The sequence below is a fragment of the Plectropomus leopardus genome, chromosome 19 (assembly GCF_008729295.1).
Source record: "Plectropomus leopardus isolate mb chromosome 19, YSFRI_Pleo_2.0, whole genome shotgun sequence".
Taxonomy (NCBI): Eukaryota; Metazoa; Chordata; class Actinopteri; order Perciformes; family Serranidae; genus Plectropomus; species Plectropomus leopardus.
The window spans coordinates 26,298,381-26,323,664 of record NC_056481.1 but is presented as its reverse complement, the minus strand read 5'-3'; the positions used below and the strand labels follow the sequence as shown (position 1 = coordinate 26,323,664).

Below are 25,284 nucleotides of genomic sequence, written 5' to 3'. Positions count from 1 at the left end.
TGTTTGTCTGCAGTTCTTTGCCTGTCTAGCTCAGCTTCCTCCTCCCATGAACACCACTGACATCCTGTGGCTGTCCTGCTTCAGCTGCCCGCTGCTAAGGTACACACATACTACACATACTGCAAATTGACAAACTAATAGCAGTGTTTGTTTTTATGTTTTGCTGTGCCATACACAATGCCATACTGATGGTGTGTTTGTGATGTGTTGACAGTGTGTCTTTTTTGGGGAAGCCACCAGACAGTTCGGTGATGACAGTCGCCACAGGGAAGAACCTAGATGCCATTCCAAGGAAGGTAAGATCACGTATCAGTCAAATCTCTCAAATCTGCAGCTTATTTGAAATGCACAGTGAGCGGGGTGTTATTGTGTACATACTGTCCGGTAATACTGGAAACATCTTCCAGCCAAAATGACCAAAAACCAATCTAACCCCACCATAAGGTCCGTGTATTAATTTAAAAAGTTGATTTAATAATAAAAAAGACATAATCTGTTGAATCACTCCATTCAATATGAGGACTTTAAATATTTCTTAAGGTAATAACATCATAATTTGACAACAGACATTTGACGCTTCAATTACAAACTTCAGTAAAAACCTTAGATGTGAAAAAATGGCATTCTCTACATTCTGTACTGTCCTTATATCAATGAATAATACGATGATGCTAACGATGTATCTCTTACAAAATATATTAGAGTATGAAAAAATCTTAGAGCCTGTAATTTTAATGAGCCCGACTCGCTCCACATGTCGTCCTCTGTGACCCCAGACCCAGAACTACTTCCTCGGCTGTTTCCTGTTGAAGTTCGGCCTGACGGTGTGTGCCTACCTGCTGGCCTTTGGGTTCACCCTGCAGGAGCTCTGCCTCCGAAGCAGCAACTCCATCTTAGCTGACAACAGCTCAGTCACCTGCCTTCACCTGCTCACAGCCAGGTAGGAGCAGCACTGCAGGAATACTGCAGGAATACTCAGCAGGAATACTCAGCAGGAATACTCAGCTGCCATGGCTTTAGGGCCACATCTGCAAAATGACAGGAGGCCAGGGGCCAGTCACAGCAGCAGCCCCGTACAGATATTTACTATTTTTGAGTTTTAGGACATTTCTAGGATTTTAGGACATCTCCAGTAATTAAGAACGTTTCTAGGATTGGACATTTCTCTAATTTCTGGATGTTTCTAGGATTTTAGAATGTTTCTAGGATTTTAGAATGTTTCTAGGATTTTAGAATGTTTCTTGGATTTGAGGATGTTTTAAGGAATTCAGGACGTTTCTAGGATTTGAAGTCTTATCCCTATTTTTTGGTTGATTCTAGGATTTTTTGACATTGCTTATATTTTAGAACATTTCTAGGATTTTAGGACATCTCTTGGATTTTAGGACATTTCTTTGATTTTAGGACATCTATAGGATAATAGGACATTTCTCGGATATATGGATGTTTCTAGGATTTTAGAACATTTCTCGGATTTTAGGGCGTCTCCAGGATTTTAGGACATTTCTTAGACTTTATGACTTTTTTAGGATTTCAGTACATTTCTTTGATTTGAGGACATTTTTAGGGTTTTAGGATGTTTCTAGGATTTTAGGACATCTCCAGGATTCTTGGATGTTTCTTTCTCTCTGTCTTTCCTTTTTTCATTATTGTAATTTAAATGTTATTTACAACTTCACACATCTGTCTGTCCTGGAAAAGGGACCCCTCCTCAGTCGCTCCTCCTAAGGTTTCAACCATTTTTTTTCCCCCATTATTGTTTTGTGATAATGGGCTTTATAAATAAAATTAAATTGAATTGAATTGACTTGACTATGCTTATGGGACATTTCTAGGATTTCAGGACATTTCTAGGATTCTGGGACATTTGAGCTAGGACCTCCATCAGGGGTGTTGTGGATCCTCCAATGGAGCGTCTTGATAAACAAGCTCTTTTTTGATGCTGTTTTATGCAAAGTACAAAAACAATATCCAGTGTGAATCACTTTATTTTTATTGTGACAATGGTTGGGGGGCCCCCGGGCACCCTATCGGGGGCCATATCTGGCCCGGGCTGTTGAGTATTACTAGTCTACCTGCTTTTCCACCTATTGTTCTATTCACTGGCTTGTTTGTTGACAGTTTTTGTTGCATGATGCTTAAAATGTTAGAATGAATGAGTTCAGCTCACCTGATGGAGATAATCCAGATTTTTATTCATCTATTTAATCAATAGTTGTTCTGTGTGGCTGCAGCTCTAATGCAGACGCTCCTCGCTGGTTCAGTGAGCTGTCCAACGGCCTGCTGCTGACTCAGAAGGTCATGGCAGCATTCCTCGTTTTACACACAGGTAGGAACTTGCACTAGCATATGCAGCATAAATGATCATCAAAGTGACCCATGTTTTTATAGTCATTCACATCTCTGTCTTTCTTCTGTTTGTCTTTGATGTCATTTTCTTAGTGGTGATCTCCCTCAGCTACGTGCACCGCTCTCGGCCTCTGTGGAAAAAGAGTCCCCTCAGCAACACCTGGTGGTGTCTCACTGTACCTGTGATGTAAGACGCTCATCTCCTTTAGATAGTTGTTGTCTGAAGCTGATGGTCATTTGTGCGCTTTACAGATTTAGAGTTCGTCTATGCTTTTGTATCATGTTATGTAGATCAGTACAAGTGTCCTAATTCCATTCTTAACCCTTTCAAACCTGAGCAAACATGGGGAATGGACATTGAGCAGCTCAACAAGAAATGACTCAAAAATAAGCAAGAAATCAGTAAAAGGTTACAGTAAAATGAGCTGAAAAATACTAATACAAATAAAAGGAAAGTAAAATCACATACAGATAAGTAAATTCTATATGTATATATATATATATATATGTGTGTGTGTGTGTGTGTGTGTGTGTGTGTGTGTGTGTGTGTGTGTATGTAATTGTAACATAATTTTAAATAAATTATTTTATATAATTATAAATATCCTTATGTGTCGCCAACCATCGTATTAGTATTATTGTATATGTATATATACTTTTTAATAATCTTCTCCCCTTTGTAAAAATTGATTTTCAGGTAATTTTCTTGTCACCATTTATAATTTTTCACATTTGTCCAGCATATGAAGTTGGTCATTGCATTTTTTCCCTAATCTTTTAAAGGAATTTAACCAATTTGCTCACATTTCAAAGGGTTAAACATCCTTTTCACAATGCTAAGCTCACTTGCGGAGCTAAAACCAGTTTCTAGAATATTCACTCTGCTTTCTTAACAGAAAGCTGTCATCAGCACATATTCCCTCCTTTATAGCCTATTCAAAACATTGACTTTGGATGTTCTTTTGTTTTTTTCCAGCATTGCAGTGCTAGTGTTGATCCTGGATTTGTTTAGGCCTATGTTGATCCAGGACCATCATCACCATGCTGATCCTGGATCCAGCATACTGCAAATCAAATAGCCTTGCTTTAAGGACCTTTCTGAATACAGTTCTTCTGAACCCTCTCTCTCTCCTCCAGTCTGCTCAGCCAGATTGTTCAGGCCACAGTGGATTACCAGTTATGGCGCGCCCAGGGCAGCCTGCTGACCTTTAACCTGGCTGATATACCCCTGCTGGCCTGGCTGCTGGTCTCTCTGTCCCCGCTGCTGGTGGTGGTGGTCAACGAAGTGGTGAAGCTACATGAGATACGGTATGGAACCAGACACAGAGGGAACCACACTGACAAATCACTTTTTAATGGAGAAATAGTGACAGAAAAAACAAGGAATTAAAGAGGAATTTTGTAAAAAGAGTTAACTCAATCACTCATGTGATTCTTTAGCAACAAATGGCAGAAAGAAGCTTTGGGGGAGACGTAAAGGCAGCAGGATCAGTGTGGATTATTTCGGATTATTTAGCAGCCAGATCAGAGTTTGATTTTCTCTCATGTTAAGCAGAATGGTGATGTGTTCTGAAAATGCAGCAGATTGTATCCCCGTCATAATCACGAGCTCTAATTTGTCCCTTCTGTTCATTTTCAGGGTGCGAGTTCGCTACCAGAAGAGACAGAAGCTGCAGTTTGAAACAAAGCTGGGGATGAATTCTCCGTTCTGATGCGTTCCCTTTTGAGGAAATTGGAGTTGCGGCAATACTGGGAACTATCAGTTCTGCTGGTAAACAGGGAAGGTCAGGGTGCAAACACTGCAAAACCCTCCGTTAACACTTCAGCCCAACAGCACTGCAACCATCAGCTGGAGCACATATCAACCAAGTGTCATGGTGGGGGCTCTTTGACACGGATGTTTTAGCTCCTGGGTCTGTTTATTTAAAGAGAGTTGATGTTTTATTCGAAGGGCAGGGAAAATTCCAAAGTATTCATTTCTGTTTAATAGAAAAGAGCCAAAAATAGGCAACTATTTCTTGTCCGGTTTTAGTTCGTTTTAACGGCATGAAGAATGTTTTCTGAAGAGGTTTATGCTTTCTCACTATCACAAACTGTTCTCCATCTCTGGTAGACTTGTGCATGGTCGCTCTCATCTCCAGGAATGCCCCCCGGGCCCCCAACAAAGGATGTTTTATTAAAATTCATTTTAATGTCACTAGATCATATACACACATGGGGAAAAAATAAGGCTGAAAAGAAAGTATCATGGAGCCCCAAAGTGTTCAATATTAAAGAAACAAATGGGTCTAGGTATCACTGAGTGATTTGTCTTTTAAAAAAAACAAACAAACCAAATCACAATGGTTTTCACTTCTTTTTTTAAAATATCCAACCAAAAATGGAAAATAAGAAAACAGAGCCATTTCTCCTTTTTTTGTTTCAGAATAATCATTTCTAAAAAAAAAAACCAGATTTAAAAAAAAAAAAAAAAAGGTAAAATATTCGTTTTTGTGAATTGTTTTTTCTTTGAATTGAAGAACAGATAGTGGAAGACGTGACAAATATAAAACCATTGTGCTTTGGTTTGTTTGTTTTTTGAATTAAAGATAAATTAGGATTTATAAGATGATATCGAGACCCAAATGTGCAATGATGAAATAGATATTCACATTAATAAATTATATGAAATATATGACCAACTTTTTGTGAAATTAATTTTAAAGAAATATCAAGTCTGATTTTGCAACAAGTGCTACCAAATATAGCCACTTACCTTCTGTTAGCTAAAGCAGCAATGTCAAAGTACATCTGAATTAACTATCTAGTAGCTGCTGCTGTAAATAGACACACTACACAGACACAAAAACTAGCATCTCATTTTAATTGTTTAGTTTAACAAGACTGTGCTTCTTCCCTAGTTGGCTAACTAGCTAACTAGGTGGTTTTGTGAGCTTTGTTTTGTACTGAGCTTCAAAGTAAAGAGACAGTGTTAGCAGTTAGATAGCTACTTTTGAGTTACTTCTGCTACATTTAAATTTAAAAATGAAAAACAAAGAAAAACTATTCATCTAAATTAAGCCAACCTTGCTGGTTAGATAGCTAGCTAGGTAGCATGAGCAGATTTGTAAAGCTAAAGCCTAAAAGCTCATTAATTTAGTTTCTTCTTTGTTTATTTACAGCAGCAGCTTCTACATAGTTTATTCACAATGAATTTGACATTTTTTGCTCCCATAGAAATAAAATGAGGAATTTATGAATTTATGTAAATGGTTGTTGCCCTAGCTAACAGGAGCTAACAGGCTAAATTTAGTAGCAGTTGTTGAGTTTGCTAGTTTATGGCTTATGTTTAGTTTATGGCTAGGCTTATGGTACATAAAAGTTAAGAGGGTGCAGTGACAACACCATGGTCATAATTTATTTTTTTTTTAATAAATCTTTATTGTTTTTAAATCTTTATTTATTCATCTATTGCCTTTATATAGTAACATCAACTGAAATCACGTTTTATGAATTGAAATTTATTGTAAATTTTAATATTTTACAAATTATATTCATATGATTCTGCCTGTTTTAGTTTAATATTGACCGCTTTGGGGCTCCATATGTAACAAGGTGTTTGCTCATTGCTCAGCAGCTACAGAACAGGGTGTAACACTACCTCTGAAAAAAAGAAAAAAAATGTGACAAAGAAAGTTTACTCTCTGAACAGCTCTGTCATTCAGCCTTTTAGCCACATTTTAATCTTCACTGTGATCGCCTGCAATACAAAGTTCTCAATTATTTTATTGTTTCACAACAACAGCTTTGTTGTTACTAAATTCCCGAGCTAAGCCGAGCCTGCTGTTACTCAATAAGGACTGAAGATTCAGGATCGAAGTGGATCAGTCACGTTTTTTTACATGCTTATCTACATGTAACTTATACTGTATCACATTTATCCAAGTGAGGAATGTGCCATCCTGCTACTCTGACCCCAAGCAATGGATTTACCGAATATACAATGATGTTTATTTTGGTGTGCTAACATACCATAGATTTCTGAAAGGTGCTTCATATCATTCAGTTGCCTTCTTCTCAGCCCATCCGGCTGTTTCAGTTCTCAACACGTCGACTGACAGGAGCTCAGGATACTGTTTGTTTAAAAGTACTGAAATGAAAAGCTGAAAAGCAGATGTCATCGATCATCCCAGATTTTTATATTTGATCTGCTGACCAATGTATTTCTTTCTGATCATCTGCAAGTGTCCCCGCTAACCCGCTGTATCCACGCCTTTCTGTTCCCACAGTTAATGTGCAGCATCGGCAGCAGATGTCTGTATCACTCATGATCATTTTCAATCAGACCAGCCTTATTCGTGGTGCTGTCACTGTTTCAGATGGGCAGGAGTTTAAAATTGCTACTGCACGCGGGTGGCATTTATTGGTATTACATTACTGCAGAACTAAATGCCATGCTTTAATGTCACTCATAAAAAAAACTGTCATTGTACAAATTTTGAACAATGAAAAATTAGCAAATTTAGTTTAAAGAAAATTTATTATACCCCATTATTTATATTGATCTTTACTGTAATATATATATTTTTCTGATTTAATTTATGTGGGAATCAAGTCACGTTTACATATTAAGTTGATTTTTTTTTTTTTTCCAGTTTTTAATCTGGGGGAAAAAACTGTGATAGAGGATTTGATCCATATTGCTCACCCGTAGTCCAAACAAGTTTGTGGTCTATCAAATAACCACAATCTGATGGACACAGTGAACCTGGGGCTTTCGGGGACCCTGAAGTTCTGAGATATGCTGTTTGGTTATCCAGCGTTGATTCTTGTCCACTTGTAGTCTTAACCTAAAGATGACATCAAACATGGCATCTGGGGTTTAACTCTGGTCCGTAGCCACCTTCGAGAGATGCTGAGGTCATGGTCTCTGTCATGTTTGGGCAATTTGGAGCTTTTACGATTCTTTGGGTATTTTGAAACAAATAATGTATTGAGCATTTCCTCCCTAGAATTGTATTGCTAAATTATGGTGGGGGAATTCTAAACAAAAATCTAAGTGCTGTTTGTAACATAAAAACTTTAAAATCAGATAACCCTCAGAGACTTGAGCACATTGGCTTGATTTCTTTCAAAAACATGGGAAAAACGCAATGAGCAAATAAGGAAGAAATGACCCAAAGATTTGAGGGGAAAAAAAGTTTTAAAAAAAAGAAGAAATTACCCAGAAATTAAAACAAACAAACAAAAAATAAAACTGTAGAACTGTAGAAAAAATCAACTAGAAAATGGCCTAAAAAGTGCTTGAAAAATGATAATGATTCTATTAAACAATTTTGAATATATAACTGATAATTATAATCATAGTTTTTTGTACATTTTTCCAGGGTGTTAAAAATAATGATACTAATTTTCCAACTCTACATTTTTTGCAGTAAATGACCTGTAAAAAGTGTTTAAAAAATAATGTAAAATAATTTTAAATGCATAATTATGATAATTAAAAATGTCTATTTTTGGGAGATTTCTCCCTAGCTGTTTTTGAAAATATTTTTCCAAAGCTACTAATTTCTTGCAATTTGTGGAACAGTTCTTGCTGAGCTGCTCATTGCCTTTTCCCATGATTTTAAAGAAATTGCACCAAATTGCCCAGGGTTCAAAACTTTTTAAAAAAAATGAGAAGGTGATTGAAAGCAGCACAGAAAAAGCGATGTCAATCCGGGTTTTAAAGTGTTAACTGAATAAATTAAAAAAATGAAAAAAATTAAAGAACTACAACATTTTAATGGATTTTATTTTATTTATTTTTGTGGTGTTGATAGGGGACCCATGACATCAGTATCTTTAATATCTTGGCTACAGCCCTGTTTAACCTCTGCCCACTATAATACATGTGCCTGTTTCAGCTATTCAGTTGCTACACACACTCTATTTAAGTTCCACATTTAAAGTGGGGGTGTGTATGAGGAGGTGAAGACGTGCAGAAGCACAATCTGGTTCAGTGGGTTTACAGCACTACTAGTGATCACTTTCTGACTTGACAAAATAGTCAGCATGAAACTACTGAAGAAGGTTTTAAGGCAAACGTCACAATGCAAGAAAACATTTCAGATTTTATTTTGTATTCACCCTGTTGCATCCTTGTGTTTTCTATCATGACTAACGTATGGAATATGCTGCATGAATAAGATCCAGTGAATGCTCTGTCTTGATCGATGTACGTGTTATCTATACTTCTACTGTTTTGTTCACAACACAAAAGGACTCAGTCAAGCATGGACTCCATACTGTGTGTGATCAGGCCTCTGGTGCACCCTGCAGAGTCGGCATTTTGATGACATCATCACGCACATGCTCGGGCTGAAGCCTCCGTCAGTGGATTTGTAGGGAGGGATGGGGGGGGCGAGGGGTTGATGGACTATGATAAAGTTGTTCACAAGATACATAAATGTATATTTTGTATTTTTTAAAGTGTCTATGTTCAGGACTTTTGACAAAATTTGCTTGTGTATTGATTATGTCATGTTAATAAATACGCTGTTTTATTTATGAGATTTTTTTTCATTGGAAATATGTTGCACGCAGCAATAAGTAATGCATTTGAATAATGAGTATGGTGTTATTGAAGAATATACATTTATCAGCAGGGTAAAAATTCAAAATCCATATTTCATATGAAGAATAAGTGTCAATTGCATAGTAAAAAATTATGTTTTTCCTGATTCTGCACACAAAAAGTTCTGATTTACATTTAGATGAAGTTTTGCTCTCAGGCAATTTGTTAAAAAACAAAAAAAATTGATAATTATTTTTAAAGAGACATTGCAACTTCCCAGCTAGCAATTTTGTTTCTAAAACATTCTGAGAATGATGTTCCCTTTGTTCTGACGTAACATTGTGGGAGTGTTTTATAAAAGAACATTATGATCTATCCCTTCTCAACATCACCGAAACATCCTCAGAATGTTGCAGTTAAAATGTTACGTCCTCTTGTTTCCTATAAAACATCATTGTAACCTTTAGGTAACGTAAGCCAATGTTGCAGGAATGTTCCCTGCCAGCTTGGTTTACACATAAATTGCAGTCTGCTTATCACTGCTCAGTCTGTGAAAACATGACATGTAACTTTAAAGCAATTTTTTTTGACCCAATCCCAATCTGAACACTCACAGATTAGCATGTTTCTGCACAGTGTGCAAGAGTTTAAGGTTGGCCCACTGTTGTAATGTCAAGTGCATTAAGACTCTCCTACAGACATGCTGAACCGTCTATGTACACTTTCCTTGGTTCCACATTTTTGCAGGGAATTATCCGCAATAAAACACACATTTTACAGTCAAAAAAGTTCACATACAATTTTTCCCCCCAAATCAGCATGTGTCAGCAAATTGCAGTGCACAGATTCAACAATCTGTAACTACAAAAGATTTTTTTTTTACATGAACCCATTGAAAACTGAGCAGACTTTATTTCTTAAAAAAAATGGAAAGAAGGCAATGTGCAAGGCAAGAAGAAACTACCCAAAAATTAGCAATAAATGAATAAAAAGTACAAGAAAATCACCTCAAATTAGTCAAAACAAACAAAAAACGAGATTTATGTTAAAAAATACAAACAAGGCAAAAAAAAATTGGACAGGATGCCTAAAAATGATAAGAATTTCATAACATTATATAAGTATGATCATTAATAAAAAATATTAGAATTTTTTTTCAACAGACATTTCACATTTCAACGGATTCACAATATTAATCCTTTGAAAGGATAGTGATCCATAAAATTGATCTGTAATCGTATATGTTTAAAATATTTTATTTAATCAACTAAATATAAAATTTCTATTTATTGAATATTTTTCTTTATCACTTAAGGATATATATAACTTTTATATTTTTGTTTAATTTTATTATTATTATTTAGATTATAATAATTATTATTTTTATTAATTAATTAATTTAATTATAATAATAATAATAATAATAATTAATAATAATAATAATAATGATAATAATTAAAATTAAACAAAAATATAAAAAGTTATATATATCCTTAAGTTATAAAGAAAAATATTTCAATAAATAGAAATTTTATATTTAGTTGATTAAATAAAATATTTTAAACATATACGATTACAGATCAATTTTATGGATCACTATCCTTTCAAAGGATTAATATTGTGAATCCGTTGAAATGTGAAATGTCTGTTGAAAAAAAATTCTAATATTTTTTATTAATGATCATACTTATATAATGTTATGAAATTCTTATCATTTTTAGGCATCCTGTCCAATTTTTTTTTTTTGCCTTGTTTGTATTTTTTAACATAAATCTCATTTTTTTTTTGTTTTGACTAATTTGAGGTGATTTTCTTGTACTTTTTATTCATTTATTGCTAATTTTTGGGTAGTTTCTTCTTGCCTTGCACATTGCCTTCTTTCCATTTTTTTTAAGAAATAAAGTCTGCTCAGTTTTCAATGGGTTCATGTAAAAAAAAAAATCTTTTGTAGTTACAGATTGTTGAATCTGTGCACTGCAATTTGCTGACACATGCTGATTTGGGGGGAAAAATTGTATGTGAACTTTTTTGACTGTAAAATGTGTGTTTTATTGCGGATAATTCCCTGCAAAAATGTGGAACCAAGGAAAGTGTACATAGACGGTTCAGCATGTCTGTAGGAGAGTCTTAATGCACTTGACGTTACAACAGTGGGCCAACCTTAAACTCTTGCACACTGTGCAGAAACATGTTAATCTGTGAGTGTTCAGATTGGGATTGGGTCAAAAAAAATTGCTTTAAAGTTACATGTCATGTTTTCACAGACTGAGCAGTGATAAGCAGACTGCAATTTATGTGTAAACCAAGCTGGCAGGGAACATTCCTGCAACATTGGCTTACGTTACCTAAAGGTTGCAATGATGTTTTATAGGAAACAAGAGGACGTAACATTTTAACTGCAACATTCTGAGGATGTTTCGGTGATGTTGAGAAGGGATAGATCATAATGTTCTTTTATAAAACACTCCCACAATGTTACGTCAGAACAAAGGGAACATCATTCTCAGAATGTTTTAGAAACAAAATTGCTAGCTGGGAAGTTGCAATGTCTCTTTAAAAATAATTATCAATTTTTTTTGTTTTTTAACAAATTGCCTGAGAGCAAAACTTCATCTAAATGTAAATCAGAACTTTTTGTGTGCAGAATCAGGAAAAACATAATTTTTTACTATGCAATTGACACTTATTCTTCATATGAAATATGGATTCTGAATTTTTACCCTGCTGATAAATATATATTCTTCAATAACACCATACTCATTATTCAAATGCATTACTTATTGCTGCGTGCAACATATTTCCAATGAAAAAAAAATCTCATAAATAAAACAGCGTATTTATTAACATGACATAATCAATACACAAGCAAATTTTGTCAAAAGTCCTGAACATAGACACTTTAAAAAATACAAAATATACATTTATGTATCTTGTGAACAACTTTATCATAGTCCATCAACCCCTCGCCCCCCCATCCCTCCCTACAAATCCACTGACGGAGGCTTCAGCCCGAGCATGTGCGTGATGATGTCATCAAAATGCCGACTCTGCAGGGTGCACCAGAGGCCTGATCACACACAGTATGGAGTCCATGCTTGACTGAGTCCTTTTGTGTTGTGAACAAAACAGTAGAAGTATAGATAACACGTACATCGATCAAGACAGAGCATTCACTGGATCTTATTCATGCAGCATATTCCATACGTTAGTCATGATAGAAAACACAAGGATGCAACAGGGTGAATACAAAATAAAATCTGAAATGGTTTCTTGCATTGTGACGTTTGCCTTAAAACCTTCTTCAGTAGTTTCATGCTGACTATTTTGTCAAGTCAGAAAGTGATCACTAGTAGTGCTGTAAACCCACTGAACCAGATTGTGCTTCTGCACGTCTTCACCTCCTCATACACACCCCCACTTTAAATGTGGAACTTAAATAGAGTGTGTGTAGCAACTGAATAGCTGAAACAGGCACATGTATTATAGTGGGCAGAGGTTAAACAGGGCCGTAGCCAAGATATTAAAGATACTGATGTCATGGGTCCCCTATCAACACACACAAAAATAAATAAAATAAAATCCATTAAAATGTTGTAGTTCTTTAATTTTTTTCATTTTTTTAATTTATTCAGTTAACACTTTAAAACCCGGATTGACATCGCTTTTTTCTGTGCTGCTTTCAATCACCTTCTCATTTTTTTTTTAAAAGTTTTGAACCCTGGGCAATTTGGTGCAATTTCTTTAAAATCATGGGAAAAGGCAATGAGCAGCTCAGCAAGAACTGTTCCACAAATTGCAAGAAATTAGTAGCTTTGGAAAAATATTTTCAAAAACAGCTAGGGAGAAATCTCCCAAAAATAGACATTTTTAATTATCATAATTATGCATTTAAAATTATTTTACATTATTTTTTAAACACTTTTTACAGGTCATTTACTGCAAAAAATGTAGAGTTGGAAAATTAGTATCATTATTTTTAACACCCTGGAAAAATGTACAAAAAACTATAATTATAATTATCAGTTATATATTCAAAATTGTTTAATAGAATCATTATCATTTTTCAAGCACTTTTTAGGCCATTTTCTAGTTGATTTTTTCTACAGTTCTACAGTTTTATTTTTTGTTTGTTTGTTTTAATTTCTGGGTAATTTCTTCTTTTTTTTTAAACTTTTTTTCCCCTCAAATCTTTGGGTCATTTCCTCCTTATTTGCTCATTGCGTTTTTCCCATGTTTTTGAAAGAAATCAAGCCAATGTGCTCAAGTCTCTGAGGGTTATCTGATTTTAAAGTTTTTATGTTACAAACAGCACTTAGATTTTTGTTTAGAATTCCCCCACCATAATTTAGCAATACAATTCTAGGGAGGAAATGCTCAATACATTATTTGTTTCAAAATACCCAAAGAATCGTAAAAGCTCCAAATTGCCCAAACATGACAGAGACCATGACCTCAGCATCTCTCGATGGTGGCTACGGACCAGAGTTAAACCCCAGATGCCATGTTTGATGTCATCTTTAGGTTAAGACTACAAGTGGACAAGAATCAACGCTGGATAACCAAACAGCATATCTCAGAACTTCAGGGTCCCCGAAAGCCCCAGGTTCACTGTCCATCAGATTGTGGTTATTTGATAGACCACAAACTTGTTTGGACTACGGGTGAGCAATATGGATCAAATCCTCTATCACAGTTTTTTCCCCCAGATTAAAAACTGGAAAAAAAAAAAAAAAAAATCAACTTAATATGTAAACGTGACTTGATTCCCACATAAATTAAATCAGAAAAAAATATATATTTACAGTAAAGATCAATATAAATAATGGGGTATAATAAATTTTCTTTAAACTAAATTTGCTAATTTTTCATTGTTCAAAATTTGTACAATGACAGTTTTTTTTATGAGTGACATTAAAGCATGGCATTTAGTTCTGCAGTAATGTAATACCAATAAATGCCACCCCCGCGTGCAGTAGCAATTTTAAACTCCTGCCCATCTGAAACAGTGACAGCACCACGAATAAGGCTGGTCTGATTGAAAATGATCATGAGTGATACAGACATCTGCTGCCGATGCTGCACATTAACTGTGGGAACAGAAAGGCGTGGATACAGCGGGTTAGCGGGGACACTTGCAGATGATCAGAAAGAAATACAATGGTCAGCAGATCAAATATAAAAATCTGGGATGATTGATGACATCTGCTTTTCAGCTTTTCATTTCAGTACTTTTAAACAAACAGTATCCTGAGCTCCTGTCAGTCGACGTGTTGAGAACTGAAACAGCCGGATGGGCTGAGAAGAAGGCAACTGAATGATATGAAGCACCTTTCAGAAATCTATGGTATGTTAGCACACCAAAATAAACATCATTGTATATATTCGGTAAATCCATTGCTTGGGGTCAGAGTAGCAGGATGGCACATTCCTCACTTGGATAAATGTGATACAGTATAAGTTACATGTGGATAAGCATGTAAAAAAACGTGACTGATCCACTTCGATCCTGAATCTTCAGTCCTTATTGAGTAACAGCAGGCTCGGCTTAGCTCGGGAATTTAGTAACAACAAAGCTGTTGTTGTGAAACAATAAAATAATTGAGAACTTTGTATTGCAGGTGATCACAGTGAAGATTAAAATGTGGCTAAAAGGCTGAATGACAGAGCTGTTCAGAGAGTAAACTTTCTTTGTCACATTTTTTTTCTTTTTTTCAGAGGTAGTGTTACACCCTGTTCTGTAGCTGCTGAGAGCAATGAGCAAACACCTTGTTACATATGGAGCCCCAAAGCGGTCAATATTAAACTAAAACAGGCAGAATCATATGAATATAATGTGTAAAATATTAAAATTTACAATAAATTTCAATTCATAAAACGTGATTTCAGTTGATGTTACTATATAAAGGCAATAGATGAATAAATAAAGATTTAAAAACAATAAAGATTTATTAAAAAAAAATAAATTATGACCATGGTGTCGTCACTGCACCCTCTTACCTTTTATGTACCATAAGCCTCTTAAACTAGCAAACTCAACAACTGCTACTAAATTTAGCCTGTTAGCTCCTGTTAGCTAGGGCAACAACCATTTACATAAATCCTCATTTTATTTCTATGGGAGCAAAAAATGTCAAATTCATTGTGGATAAAAACTATGTAGAAGCTGCTGCTGTAAATAAACAAAGAAGAAACTAAACTTAATGAGCTTTTAGGCTTTAGCTTTACAAATCTGCTCATGCTACCTAGCTAGCTATCTAACCAGCAAGGTTGGCTTAATTTAGATGAATAGTTTTTCTTTGTTTTTCATTTTTAAATTCAAATGTAGCAGAAGTAACTCAAAATAGCTATCTAACTGCTAACACTGTCTCTTTACTTTGAAGCTCAGTACAAAACAAAGCTCACAAAACCACCTAGTTAGCTAGTTAGCCAACTAGGGAAGAAGCACAGTCTTGTTAAACTAAACAATTAAAATGAGATGCTAGTTTTTGTGTCTGTGTAGTGTGTCTATTTACAGCAGCAGCTACTAGATAGTTAATTCAGATGTACTTTGACATTGCTGCTTTAGCTAACAGAAGGTAAGTGGCTATATTTGGTAGCACTTGTTGCAAAATCAGACTTGATATTTCTTTAAAATTAATTTCACAAAAAGTTGGTCATATATTTCATATAATTTATTAATGTGAATATCTATTTCATCATTGCACATTTGGGTCTCGATATCATCTTATAAATCCTAATTTATCTTTAATTTAAAAAACAAACAAACCAAAGCACAATGGTTTTATACTTGTCACGTCTTCCACTATCTGTTCTTCAATTCAAAGAAAAAACAATTCACAAAAACGAATATTTTACCTTTTTTTTTTTTTTTTTTTTTTTAAATCTGGTCAATTCAGGTTTTTTTTTTTAGAAATGATTATTCTGAAACAAAAAAAGGAGAAAATGGCTCTGTTTTCTTATTTTCCATTTTTGGTTGGATATTTTAAAAAAAGAAGTGAAAACCATTGTGTTTTGGTTTGTTTGTTTTTTTTAAAAGACAAATCACTCAATGATACCTAGACCCATTTGTTTCTTTAATATTGAACACTTTGGGGCTCCATGATACTTTCTTTTCAGCCTTATTTTTTCCCCATGTGTGTATATGATCTAGTGACATTAAAATGAATTTTAATAAAACATCCTTTGTTGGGGGCCCGGGGGGCATTCCTGGAGATGAGAGCGACCATGCACAAGTCTACCAGAGATGGAGAACAGTTTGTGATAGTGAGAAAGCATAAACCTCTTCAGAAAACATTCTTCATGCCGTTAAAACGAACTAAAACCGGACAAGAAATAGTTGCCTATTTTTGGCTCTTTTCTATTAAACAGAAATGAATACTTTGGAATTTTCCCTGCCCTTCGAATAAAACATCAACTCTCTTTAAATAAACAGACCCAGGAGCTAAAACATCCGTGTCAAGGAGCCCCCACCATGACACTTGGTTGATATGTGCTCCAGCTGATGGTTGCAGTGCTGTTGGGCTGAAGTGTTAACGGAGGGTTTTGCAGTGTTTGCACCCTGACCTTCCCTGTTTACCAGCAGAGCTGATAGTTTCCCAGTATTGCCGCAACTCCAATTTCCTCAAATGGGAACACATCAGAACGGAGAATTCATCCCCAGCTTTGTTTCAAACTGCAGCTTCTGTCTCTTCTGGTAGCGAACTCGCACCCTGAAAATGAACAGAAGGGACAAATTAGAGCTCGTGATCATGACGGGGATACAATCTGCTGCATTTTCAGAACACATCACCATTCTGCTTAACATGAGAGAAAATCAAACTCTGATCTGGCTGCTAAATAATCCGAAATAATCCACACTGATCCTGCTGCCTTTACGTCTCCCCCAAAGCTTCCTTCTGCCATTTGTTGCTAAAGAATCACATGAGTGATTGAGTTAACTCTTTTTACAAAATTCCTCTTTAATTCCTTGTTTTTTCTGTCACTATTTCTCCATTAAAAAGTGATTTGTCAGTCAGTGTGGTTCCCTCTGTGTCTGGTTCCATACCGTATCTCATGTAGCTTCACCACTTCGTTGACCACCACCACCAGCAGCGGGGACAGAGAGACCAGCAGCCAGGCCAGCAGGGGTATATCAGCCAGGTTAAAGGTCAGCAGGCTGCCCTGGGCGCGCCATAACTGGTAATCCACTGTGGCCTGAACAATCTGGCTGAGCAGACTGGGAGAGAGAGAGGGGTTCAGAAGAAATGTATTCAGAAAGGTCCTTAAAGCAAGGCTATTTGATTTGCAGTATGCTGGATCCAGGATCAGCATGGTGATGATGGTCCTGGATCAACATAGGCCTAAACAAATCCAGGATCAACACTAGCACTGCAATGCTGGAAAAAAACAAAAGAACATCCAAAGTCAATGTTTTGAATAGGCTATAAAGGAGGGAATATGTGCTGATGACAGCTTTCTGTTAAGAAAGCAGAGTGAATATTCTAGAAACTGGTTTTAGCTCCGCAAGTGAGCTTAGCATTGTGAAAAGGATGTTTAACCCTTTGAAATGTGAGCAAATTGGTTAAATTCCTTTAAAAGATTAGGGAAAAAATGCAATGACCAACTTCATATGCTGGACAATTGTGAAAAATTACAAATGGTGACAAGAAAATTACCTGAAAATCAATTTTTACAAAGGGGAGAGAAGATTATTAAAAAGTATATATACATATACAATAATACTAACAATAATAATAATATCCACATAAGGATATTTATAATTATATAAAATAATTTATTTAAAATTATGTTACAATTACATACACACACACACACACACACACACACACACACACACACACACACACATATATATATATACACACACACATAGAATTTACTTATCTGTATGTGATTTTACTTTCCTTTTATTTGTATTAGTATTTTCAGCTCATTTTACTGTAACCTTTTACTGATTTCTTGCTTATTTTTGAGTCATTTCTTGTTGAGCTGCTCAATGTCCATTCCCCATGTTTGCTCAGGTTTGAAAGGGTTAAGAATGGAATTAGGACACTTGTACTGATCTACATAACATGATACAAAAGCATAGACGAACTCTAAATCTGTAAAGCGCACAAATGACCGTCAGCTTCAGACAACAACTATCTAAAGGAGATGAGCGTCTTACATCACAGGTACAGTGAGACACCACCAGGTGTTGCTGAGGGGACTCTTTTTCCACAGAGGCCGAGAGCGGTGCACGTAGCTGAGGGAGATCACCACTAAGAAAATGACATCAAAGACAAACAGAAGAAAGACAGAGATGTGAATGACTATAAAAACATGGGTCACTTTGATGATCATTTATGCTGCATATGCTAGTGCAAGTTCCTACCTGTGTGTAAAACGAGGAACGCTGCCATGACCTTCTGAGTCAGCAGCAGGCCGTTGGACAGCTCACTGAACCAGCGAGGAGCGTCTGCATTAGAGCTGCAGCCACACAGAACAACTATTGATTAAATAGATGAATAAAAATCTGGATTATCTCCATCAGGTGAGCTGAACTCATTCATTCTAACATTTTAAGCATCATGCAACAAAAACTGTCAACAAACAAGCCAGTGAATAGAACAATAGGTGGAAAGCAGGTAGACTAGTAATACTCAACAGCCCGGGCCAGATATGGCCCCCGATAGGGTGCCCGGGGGCCCCCCAACCATTGTCACAATAAAAATAAAGTGATTTACACTGGATATTGTTTTTGTACTTTGCATAAAACAGCATCAAAAAAGAGCTTGTTTATCAAGACGCTCCATTGGAGGATCCACAACACCCCTGACGGAGGTCCTAGCTCAAATGTCCCAGAATCCTAGAAATGTCCTGAAATCCTAGAAATGTCCCATAAGCATAGTCAAGTCAATTCAATTCAATTTAATTTTATTTATAAAGCCCATTATCACAAAACAATAATGGGGGGAAAAAAATGGTTGAAACCTTAGGAGGAGCGACTGAGGAGGGGTCCCTTTTCCAGGACAGACAGATGTGTGAAGTTGTAAATAACATTTAAATTACAATAATGAAAAAAGGAAAGACAGAGAGAAAGAAACATCCAAGAATCCTGGAGATGTCCTAAAATCCTAGAAACATCCTAAAACCCTAAAAATGTCCTCAAATCAAAGAAATGTACTGAAATCCTAAAAAAGTCATAAAGTCTAAGAAATGTCCTAAAATCCTGGAGACGCCCTAAAATCCGAGAAATGTTCTAAAATCCTAGAAACATCCATATATCCGAGAAATGTCCTATTATCCTATAGATGTCCTAAAATCAAAGAAATGTCCTAAAATCCAAGAGATGTCCTAAAATCCTAGAAACGTTCTAAAATATAAGCAATGTCAAAAAATCCTAGAATCAACCAAAAAACAGGGATAAGACTTCAAATCCTAGAAACGTCCTGAATTCCTTAAAACATCCTCAAATCCAAGAAACATTCTAAAATCCTAGAAACATTCTAAAATCCTAGAAACATCCAGAAATTAGAGAAATGTCCAATCCTAGAAACGTTCTTAATTACTGGAGATGTCCTAAAATCCTAGAAATGTCCTAAAACTCAAAAATAGTAAATATCTGTACGGGGCTGCTGTGACTGGCCCCTGGCCTCCTGTCATTTTGCAGATGTGGCCCTAAAGCCATGGCAGCTGAGTATTCCTGCTGAGTATTCCTGCAGTATTCCTGCAGTGCTGCTCCTACCTGGCTGTGAGCAGGTGAAGGCAGGTGACTGAGCTGTTGTCAGCTAAGATGGAGTTGCTGCTTCGGAGGCAGAGTTCCTGCAGGGTGAACCCAAAGGCCAGCAGGTAGGCACACACCGTCAGGCCGAACTTCAACAGGAAACAGCCGAGGAAGTAGTTCTGGGTCTGGGGTCACAGAGGACGACATGTGGAGCGAGTCGGGCTCATTAAAATTACAGGCTCTAAGATTTTTTCATACTCTAATATATTTTGTAAGAGATACATCGTTAGCATCATCGTATTATTCATTGATATAAGGACAGTACAGAATGTAGAGAATGCCATTTTTTCACATCTAAGGTTTTTACTGAAGTTTGTGAATGAAGCGTCAAATGTCTGTTGTCAAATTATGATGTTATTACCTTAAGAAATATTTAAAGTCCTCATATTGAATGGAGTGATTCAACAGATTATGTCTCTTTTATTATTAAATCAACTTTTTAAATTAATACACGGACCTTATGGTGGGGTTAGATTGGTTTTTGGTCATTTTGGCTGGAAGATGTTTCCAGTATTACCGGACAGTATGTACACAATAACACCCCGCTCACTGTGCATTTCAAATAAGCTGCAGATTTGAGAGATTTGACTGATACGTGATCTTACCTTCCTTGGAATGGCATCTAGGTTCTTCCCTGTGGCGACTGTCATCACCGAACTGTCTGGTGGCTTCCCCAAAAAAGACACACTGTCAACACATCACAAACACACCATCAGTATGGCATTGTGTATGGCACAGCAAAACATAAAAACAAACACTGCTATTAGTTTGTCAATTTGCAGTATGTGTAGTATGTGTGTACCTTAGCAGTGGGCAGCTGAAGCAGGACAGCCACAGGATGTCAGTGGTGTTCATGGGAGGAGGAAGCTGAGCTAGACAGGCAAAGAACTGCAGACAAACACCAGACAGCTTCTTTAATTTATTCAGTATCACAAAGATATTTCAAAGGCACACGTTCTTTTACACAGAAATGTAGCCGAGTGTCCATAAGAGGCTGTGAGGTGTCCTGTCTCACCTGGATGATGACCAGACTGAGCTGACACTGCAACAGGAAAAGGAAGCACTTGCGGATGCCGTAAGTTGTGTGTCGTGCCTGAAACAGATTCAGCAAATTGGCTTGATTTAAAAAATGAAAATAAAAAAAAACATGGGAAGATGGTAATGAGCTACTTAAGAAGAAATAACCTAAAAACTGCAAGAAATTGGTTAAAAAAGAACAAGAATATTACCTAAGAACTGCACATTTCCCTCTCTGTTCAACCAGCTCATGTCCCTTCAGTAAGTTGATTTGAAAAACTTGTTCGAGTTTGTTAAATGTTCTACATATTTCCATTTCCACACTACAGCTGTTCCATAAATCAACTCCTTTGAGTGTAGAATAATGATATTTTGCATTAATCCTCACTAGCTGTTTAATAAAACTTGTACATGCTACATAGTGAGGACCCAAAAAAAAGTATTTTTGCAGCAACCATGCGATGGTTAAGGTTAGGGTAAGGGGCTATGGAACACATTATGTCAATGACAGTCCTTACAAAGATATAAGTAAAAGGAGGTGTGTGTGTGTGTGTGTGTGTGTGTGTGTGTGTGTGTGTGTGTGTGTGTGTGTGTGCGTGTGCGTGTGCGTGTGCGTGTTTGTTTGTGTGTGTGTGTGTGTGTGTGTGTGTGCGTGTGCGTGTGCGTGCGAATGTGTGCTCTGTGTCTAACCTGCTCGATGAGCTTGACCATGCTGACACTCTCTCCTTGGTGGAAGGTGACGGAGCAGCCCAGGCTGTTGAGCTGTCCGGAGAGCTTCAGAGGGGACAGACCTTCAGCGTCTCTGTCATTAAATCCTCCCCCGGTGGCGTAGCCGAACGTCTCCCACGAACACTGGGACGGGTACAGAGGGTCCAGAGCGATGCTGTGGAGGGAAAAGGATAAAACATTTTACATGTGGAACAATCAGGATTATACTAGTCTGCCCTTAAGGGGTCAATACACCCAAGTTACAATCTAACCTTGCAGTTAGTTGTTTTGTCCACAGCAGTAAAATGAAGGCAAATGGTATTTTATTTGTACTGAAACATGACAATTCAAGTTTCAAAAACATCTCTAATAAACTAGAAAAAGAAATGCTGGTAAAAAGTGAAATAAAAGTGGAGGTGTGATTGTGGCAACAAGCCTGAAACTCAGCGTACTTGAACAAATTAAACATCTTGCAAATTGTAATTTCTCTCTGTAAAAGGCGTCCAAATTAACTGGGATCCAGAACTGGAGGGATCTGCACTGGAACCTGTTAACATTTTGCCAGTTTATCTCATTCCTTCTTTTTTGTTTTTTACTCAACGGAGACTGCACATAAATTGTTGTGCCTGTGAATTTATGTGTTTAATGGATGACTTTATCCCTCCACCCTCTTCTGTGGATCCAAAAAAGGCTAACTGTGGTGTGAGCAGGCATTTCGGGTAGATGATCTCTGTGCCCTCATGCTGCACCCCCTCCCCATTTTGGGCTGCGCCAATGTGCATTTCCTTTGTCAGTTTTAACTCTTAGGGACTGTTTGCCACATTATATGCACTTTTCATTCTACATTTTCTGATAATTTTGGCTGTGTTCATGCATATGGCAAATATTTTGGTGAGATTGTATATGTTTGTTTAATCTTGGAATTTCCAGGTCAGCTTCTACAGTAAGTCTAAAATACACCGTAGAAACTAAATTGGTACATTCATACTGTTAAGTGCAAAAAATGCTCCATTGAAACCCATTCAAACTGCAATTTTTGATTCCACAGCCATCAAAGCATAAATACATGTATTGTATTATTTCTGGGTGTCATTCTGGGCTTTTGCCTTAGAATTTGTCAATTTTATTAAAAGAGAGCTTGCTCTCAACAAACCCTGTTTAAATACAGGTTAAATAAAATCCCAGGCTGGGATAATCAGAAGAAATCTACTTCCCAGTCTACTTTGAAGTATATTGAAAACAGATCATTTTTTGTGGGTTATTTTTTAAATGTAAAAACAGTGGCGTCATGGCAAAAACCTGGCAATTAAAGGGTTACAATTCTGAAAATTAATGAATATTTGATATTTGTGATTAGGACTGATGTTGGTTAAAAAATTAATTTATTCAGTATCACAAACATATTTCAAAGGCACACGTTCTTTTACACAGAAATGTAGCCGAGTGTCCATAAGAGGCTGTGTGAGGTGTCCTGTCTCACCTGGATGATGACCAGACTGAGCTGACACTGCAACAGGAAAAGGAAGCACTTGCGGATGCCGTAAGTTGTGTGTCGTGCTGAAACAGATTCAGCAAATTGGCTTGATTTAAAAAATGAAAATAAAAAAAAAAAAAAAAAACATGGGTAGATGGTAATGAGCTACTTAAGAAGAAATAACCTAAAAACTGCAAGAAATTGGTTAAAAAAGAACAAGAATATATACCTAAGAACTGCACATTTCCCTCTCTGTTCAACCAGCTCATGTCCCTTCAGTAAGTTGATTTGAAAAACTTGTTTGAGTTTGTTAAATGTTCTACATATTTCCATTTCCACACTACAGCTGTTCCATAAATCAACTCCTTTGAGTGTAGAATAATGATATTTTGCATTAATCCTCACTAGCTGTTTAATAAAACTTGTACATGCTACATAGTGAGGACCCAAAAAAAAAGTATTTTTGCAGCAACCATGCGATGGTTAAGGTTAGGGTAAGGGGCTATGGAACACATTATGTCAATGACAGTCCTTACAAAGATATAAGTAAAAGGAGGTGTGTGTGTGTGTGTGTGTGTGTGGTGTGTGTGTGTGTGTGTGTGCGTTGTGGTGTGCGTGTTTGTGTTGTGTGTGTGTGTGTGTGTGTGTGTGTGCACGTGCGGCTGTGCGTGTGCGTGCGAATGTGTGCTCTGTGTCTAACCTGCTCGATGAGCTTGACCATGCTGACACTCTCTCCTTGGTGGAAGGTGACGGAGCAGCCCAGGCTGTTGAGCTGTCCGGAGAGCTTCAGAGGGGACAGACCTTCAGCGTCTCTGTCATTAAATCCTCCCCCGGTGGCAATAGCCGAACGTCTCCCACGAACACTGGGACGGGTACAGAGGGTCCAGAGCGATGCTGTGGAGGGAAAAGGATAAAACATTTTACATGTGGAACAATCAGGATTTATACTAGTCTGCCCTTAAGGGGTCAATACACCCAAGTTACAATCTAACCTTGCAGTTAGTTGTTTTGTCCACAGCAGTAAAATGAAGGCAAATGGTATTTTATTTGTACTGAAACATGACAATTCAAGTTTCAAAAACATCTCTAATAAACTAGAAAAAGAAAACAAATGCTGGTAAAAAGTGAAATAAAAGTGGAGGTGTGATTGTGGCAACAAGCCTGAAAGTCAGCGTACTTGAACAAATTAAACATCTTGCAAATTGTAATTTCTCTCTGTAAAAGGCGTCCAAATTAACTGGGATCCAGAACTGGAGGGATCTGCACTGGAACCTGTTAACATTTTGCCAGTTTATCTCATTCCTTCTTTTTTGTTTTTTACTCAACGGAGACTGCACATAAATTGTTGTGCCTGTGAATTTATGTGTTTAATGGATGACTTTATCCCTCCACCTCTTCTGTGGATCCAAAAAAGGCTAACTGTGGTGTGAGCAGGCATTTCGGGTAGATGATCTCTGTGCCTCATGCTGCACCCCCTCCCCATTTTGGGCTGCGCCAATGTGCATTTCCTTTGTCAGTTTTAACTTTAGGGACTGTTTGCCACATTATATGCACTTTTCATTCTACATTTTCTGATAATTTTGGGGCTGTGTTCATGCATATGGCAAATATTTTGGTGAGATTGTATATGTTTGTTTAATCTTGGAATTTCCAGGTCAGCTTCTACAATAAGTCTAAAATACACCGTAGAAACTAAATTGGTACATTCATACTGTTAAGTGCAAAAAATGCTCCATTGAAACCCATTCAAACTGCAATTTTTGATTCCACAGCCATCAAAGCATAAATACATGTATTGTATTATTTTCTGGGTGTCATTCTGGGCTTTTGCCTTAGAATTTGTCAATTTTATAAAAGAGAGCTTGCTCCCAACAAACCCTGTTTAAATACAGGTTAAATAAAATCCCAGGCTGGGATAATCAGAAGAAATCTACTTCCCAGTCTACTTTGAAGTATATTGAAAACAGATCATTTTTTGTGGGTTATTTTTTAAATGTAAAAACAGTGGCGTCATGGCAAAAACCTGGCAATTAAAGGGTTACAATTCTGAAAATTAATGAATATTTGATATTTGTGATTAGGACTGATGTTGGTTAAAANGGGCCAGGACCCGGGTCAGACGCAGCAGCGCCGTCTTACTCACACTGTACGCACCGATGACCTGCAGGGACAGAGACAAGGTGTCCTCAACATACACACACACAACCAGTAGTTTACAAAATGATGACACAACAGGAATGTCTTTGACTTCAATTCATTATAAATTTTCTCAGTTTTTGCATTCTTCTTTTGCCACAGAAGAAAATAAAAATAATAATTACAATAAAAATTGTATTTATATAGCACCTTTAAAAACAGTTGTTTACAAAGTGCTTTGACAGACAAAGCAAAGGCAGGAAATCGGGGAATAATAAAAATAAACATCAACAAATATGC

The 25,284-nt window shown here is 36.6% G+C and overlaps 2 protein-coding genes across 2 annotated transcripts in view; one reads left to right on the top strand and one right to left on the bottom strand.

Annotated features, from left to right (window-relative positions):
• The window catches only part of LOC121958626 (transmembrane protein 94-like), a 43,005-nt gene extending 38,287 nt beyond the window's left edge, over nt 1-4,718 (top strand). The window contains 7 exon segments of the mRNA XM_042507682.1: nt 14-99; nt 215-296; nt 777-940; nt 2,235-2,329; nt 2,443-2,536; nt 3,487-3,657; nt 3,989-4,718. Coding sequence (XP_042363616.1) covers nt 14-99; nt 215-296; nt 777-940; nt 2,235-2,329; nt 2,443-2,536; nt 3,487-3,657; nt 3,989-4,061 — 765 coding nt within the window. The 3' untranslated portion in view covers nt 4,062-4,718.
• An 11,140-nt stretch (nt 4,719-15,858) lies between these two features.
• LOC121959122 (transmembrane protein 94-like) overlaps nt 15,859-25,284 on the bottom strand; it is a 12,981-nt gene continuing 3,555 nt past the window's right edge. The window contains exons 2-12 of the mRNA XM_042508307.1: nt 23,549-23,742; nt 22,802-22,881; nt 21,357-21,549; nt 20,665-20,742; nt 20,452-20,537; nt 20,255-20,336; nt 19,611-19,774; nt 18,258-18,352; nt 18,051-18,144; nt 16,929-17,099; nt 15,859-16,593 (exon numbers count right to left, since the gene is read on the bottom strand). Of these exons, the coding sequence (XP_042364241.1) occupies nt 16,521-16,593; nt 16,929-17,099; nt 18,051-18,144; nt 18,258-18,352; nt 19,611-19,774; nt 20,255-20,336; nt 20,452-20,537; nt 20,665-20,742; nt 21,357-21,549; nt 22,802-22,881; nt 23,549-23,742 (1,310 nt within the window). The 3' untranslated portion in view covers nt 15,859-16,520. The remainder of the gene's footprint in view (nt 16,594-16,928; nt 17,100-18,050; nt 18,145-18,257; nt 18,353-19,610; nt 19,775-20,254; nt 20,337-20,451; nt 20,538-20,664; nt 20,743-21,356; nt 21,550-22,801; nt 22,882-23,548; nt 23,743-25,284) is intronic.